Here is a 4,215-nt window from a genome sequence, read left to right as displayed (position 1 = left end):
ACAGCTGCGAGAGCCGTATCTTCCCTCCTGAAGCAGAGGCGCCGCGAGGCACGAGAGGCGTAGAAGAGAGGCTGGCGTGCCCCGCACCCCCTGGCTGGCAGTAGGAGGGCCCGCCGGTGAGACCACACTGATTTTGGTGCCGACCATAAATTCTCGCCACTGAGAACGCATGCTACTTACAGCTGTGAGTCTGTACAGAGATGCCAGCACCCCCCACCCACAGGCAGAGCTCTGTGGTGGTGGGGGGGGGTCGGCATGGCTTAGGTGTGCAGGGAGGGGGGGTACCGAGCAGTGTGCGGCCGCTCCAGCGCGCTGGGCGACGAGCAGGGCTCGCGCGCGGGCTTGGCGCATGCACGGCAGCAACCGCTCACACCAGAGCGCGGCTCCGTTTTCTTCCTTAATAAATTCTTCTTCGACCCGTGTAGCTGTGTTGGCCACAGGCCCGCGCCGGCGAGAATTCTTCTTGTCGGGCCGTCGCCTGCCGTGCCTTTTGTAGTGCCAGTCCGAGCTAAAAGAAAGAAAGAAAACGGACAACCCAAGGGAGGGATGGGAGGACGGACGGCGCAGTCCGAGTGTGAGTGAGTATTGTGAGTGAGTATTCTTGATACGAAACCACGACGACACACCAGTCGACTCGCATCGGTTGCCTCCATGAACGGCGGAGCTATTCTCGCGCCCACACCACACCTGGCTCCAACGTGGACACGCCCATAGCTGGGGACACTAGGTCACGCATGGCATCAGAAGTTTTATCTCTGGGCCCCGACAGGCATCTCTAGCAGTGTCGTTACGCATGCCCCCTCCCATCACACACACACACACACACACACACACACTCGCAGTCCGAGTTAGTCTGCTGTGACGGGCGCCGCGAAAAGAATTCATTTGATCTCGGCTAGCTCTCCGCGAGCTCTCGGCTCCCCTTGATTCGATGTCATCTTCCCGCAGCCTCGCTCTGCTGTTACTCGCCCCGGCGGCTGCTGCGCTCTCCCATTCGCGCGCCGCGCTCTCCTCGCCGCGGCTCTCTTCTCCGGTGGCCTCTGCTGCGCTCTCCCATTCGCGCGCCGCGCTCTCCTCGCCGCGGCTCTCTTCTCCGGTGGCCTCTGCTGCGCAGCAGCCGCAGAAGGTGGTCAGCCTTACCCCAGCCAGCGCCGTTGCCTTTGCGCGTGGCGAGATGCAGCTCGTGAGTGTCCCGTGCGACGCCGATTCGGACGGATGCCTCGCCTTTTGCGACGCCGAGGAGTGCGCCGTCGTGGCGCCATCGGGCGTCGTCCAGCGGCTCAAGGTCGGAGGCTATTTTGCGCTCTGGTTCCTGCTCTCGGTCGGCTACTCCATCACAAACAAGCGCGTCACCAACGCGCTGCCCTGCCCGTGGTCGGTCGCGACGGCGACTGTCGTCGTCGGCTCGCTCTTTGTCAACCTGCTCTGGTTGACCGGCCTCCGGCGCCGGCCTCGCCTTTCCGCAGCCACATACCGCGCGTTGATCCCGATTGGTACCTTCCACGCCATCGGCCACATCGCCGGCACAGTCGGCACGGCGGCGGGGTCCGTCTCCTTCGCGCAGGTCGTCAAGGCAGCCGGCCCGGTCTACGCCTGCGTCCTCTCTGCCGCAGTGCTGAAGCAGGCCCGCCTCCCTCTCGGCCTCCGTCTCGGCCTCCGTCTCCGCCTCCCTCTCCACCCCCCCTCTCTCTCTCGTGCCCTGCCGACCTGGCCGCCGAAACTCGACCCTCCCTCCCGCCTCCTCCTCAGGCCGTCTCCCTCCGCGTCTGGCTCTCGCTCGCCCCGATCATCGCCGGCGTCGGCCTCGCGACCCTCAAAGAGCTCTCGTTCGCGTGGGCCGCGCTCCTCGGCGCCGTCGCCTCCGACCTCGCCCTCGCCCTCCGCAACGTCCTCTCCAAGCAGTCGATGGGCGCCCTCTCCACCTCGGACGGCGACAAGCTCGCGCCCGCGGACATGTTCGGCCTGCTCACCTGCATCTCGGCCGCCGTCTCTGTGCCTGCCGCTCTGCTCGTCGAGGGGCGGGCGCTACCCGCCCTGTGGGCGAGCGCCGCCGCAGGCTACCCTGCCGGCTCGCTCGGCCTCGCCGGCCAGGTGGCGGCGACGGGGCTCTACTTTTACGGCTACTCCGAGGTAGCGATGAAGGCGCTCAACAACGTCCACCCGGTGACGCACGCCATCGGAAACACGATGCGGCGCGTGCTGCCGGCCCGCGAGGCGTGCGGCAGCCCCTATGGCAGCCCCTCGCCGGAGCCTCCCCGCCGCCTCCGCGTAGGCGCGTGGTCATCATGCTCGTCTGCATGGTCGCCTTCCGCACGCCGATGACGCCGCTCGGTGCGTGCGGCTCGGCGCTGGCGATCGGGGGCTCGTACCTGTACGCGACCGTCAAGCAGCACGAGAAGGCGGCGGAGGTCAAGGCGGCGCAGGCTGCGGCGGACGCTGACCGCGTGTCTGAGAACCTCGAGGCGTGGTCGTCGCAGCCTTCGCCCTCCTCGGCGGAGGCGGAGGCGACGGCGCGCAAGCTGAAGGAGGCGCTCCCCCTCGAGGTGTCGCCCCTCGAGGCGGCGGAGGAGGAGGAGTAGGCGGAGGAGGAGGAGTAGGCGGAGGAGGAGGAGGAGGGCGGCCCCTCGCCGGGCCAGGGGCGCACCTCGTCCCGAGCTGCCCCCCCCCCCCCCCCCTCCGAGGAGCGCGAGATATGATTCGATCTTCTCGTGCGCACACGGTTCCCGCGCCCCGCTTCGGTTCGCGCCCCGGGTGCTCTGCATGCATGCGCGGCCCCCACGACGCACGAGACCGACCGCCCCATTTGTGGGGTTGAGTCTGCTCCTCTGTTGTACTCTTTGAGAGTAGACCCCTCTCCAATGCGCGCCTCGATTATTTATACGTGGGGGGCTCCCGGTGAACACTAGTCACTACGGGATTCGGCTTGCTTGTGAGTGCCACACTCTGTACGATGTCTTACATCGTATGTCACGTGTGGGGTGTGCCGCTGCCGTGAAGCGTGATCTCTAGCTACTCTGGCTCCCCCGTCCCCGCAGCCGAACGCGGCAGCCGGCACCGCACGCGCTTTTTACGTAAATACGGGTACGAAAATACACTATCACTAATTCTAATAACGCGACTGGCGTGGCCGTGGGTCTCGTGCGTCGTGGGTGCGCGCGGAGACGCCACTCGCTCACGCTCTCGAACGGATCTTGCGCCAAGGGCAGGTGGATCAAGGTCCTTAGGATAGCCCGGTCGAACACTGCCCAAACAAATAAATTCCCCCTTTGAGCTGAGAGGTTTGGGGATTTCGCTCCGAGCGACGGTCCAACGAGAATCGTCAAAATCAGGCAATCAAGAGACCGGTAGCCACCAGCATGTCGGTGCGTCTTTCTCATGCTCCCGCGCCCCCCGCGCCCGAACTATGCACGGGCCCGGCTCGCCCGCTTGGGGATCCACCCGGCACATCCCCGCCTCCCACCTGCCGGCTTGCCTGCCGTCAGTTCACGCGGGATCGCCCTCAACTGTCAGCAACAGAAATCCACCACTGTTGGGACTGCCTTCAGCCTCGCCTCACAGCCGACCTTCTGGTCGCACGCGGGTTCTTAAGGGTCGCACATGCCCGCCATGACGTCTTCCAACCGGCCGTTCGCAGGCGGTAGCTTCGCACGTCCCCGACAACTCCGAGAATGACCCGCACGAGAAGTGCGCGTCGGCGGCGCACTTTTCCTCCCAGGCTGTGGCTGCTGCCTTGGCCACCCTGGCCTCCCTCGAGGGGTCGCCAGGACCCGCCGCGGCCCTGGCGCGGCCCACGGCGGCTTGATGCTCATCGACGCCTTCACCCTCGTCGGCCTGGCCGGAAAATACGCCAGCCGCTCGGGTGCCGCCCGCCTCCTAGAGGCCGAACCACCAGTGCTGTGAGTATTGACGCCCTCCCTGCACCTCAGGCGCGTCCCTCGCCCTCGCCGCCGCCGCCGCCGAGCCCGCCGCCGCCCTCGCCGCCGCCGCCCTCGCCGCCGCCACCGTCGCCGCCACCGCCGAGCCCGCCGCCGCCGTCGCCCCCTCTGCCGGCGCCTTCTCCGCCCTCGCCACCCCCACTGTCGCTTTCCCCCCACCAAGCCCACCACCGCCGTCGCCGCCGCCGCCCAGTCCGCCTCCGCGTCACCGCTGCCTCCCTCGCCGCCGCCACCCAGCCCGCCACGGCCGCTGCCACCAAGACCGCGGCCGCCATCGCAA

The 4,215-nt window shown here is 67.3% G+C and overlaps 1 protein-coding gene across 1 annotated transcript; it reads left to right on the top strand.

Annotated features, from left to right (window-relative positions):
- Nucleotides 1–1,273: 1,273 nt before the first annotated feature.
- On the top strand, nt 1,274–2,390 carry EMIHUDRAFT_53361 (hypothetical protein; the record flags this gene model as incomplete). Its single annotated transcript, XM_005777679.1, has 3 exons — nt 1,274–1,612; nt 1,750–2,216; nt 2,273–2,390. Coding segments are annotated over 3 exons (924 nt in total), but the record flags the coding sequence as incomplete, so codon positions are not given.
- Between the last annotated feature and the right edge of the window lie 1,825 nt (nt 2,391–4,215).

Source organism: Emiliania huxleyi (genome assembly GCF_000372725.1).
Source record: "Emiliania huxleyi CCMP1516 unplaced genomic scaffold EMIHUscaffold_258, whole genome shotgun sequence".
Classification (NCBI taxonomy): domain Eukaryota; phylum Haptophyta; order Isochrysidales; family Noelaerhabdaceae; genus Emiliania; species Emiliania huxleyi.
This window is presented reverse-complemented; position numbering and strand designations above follow the sequence as displayed.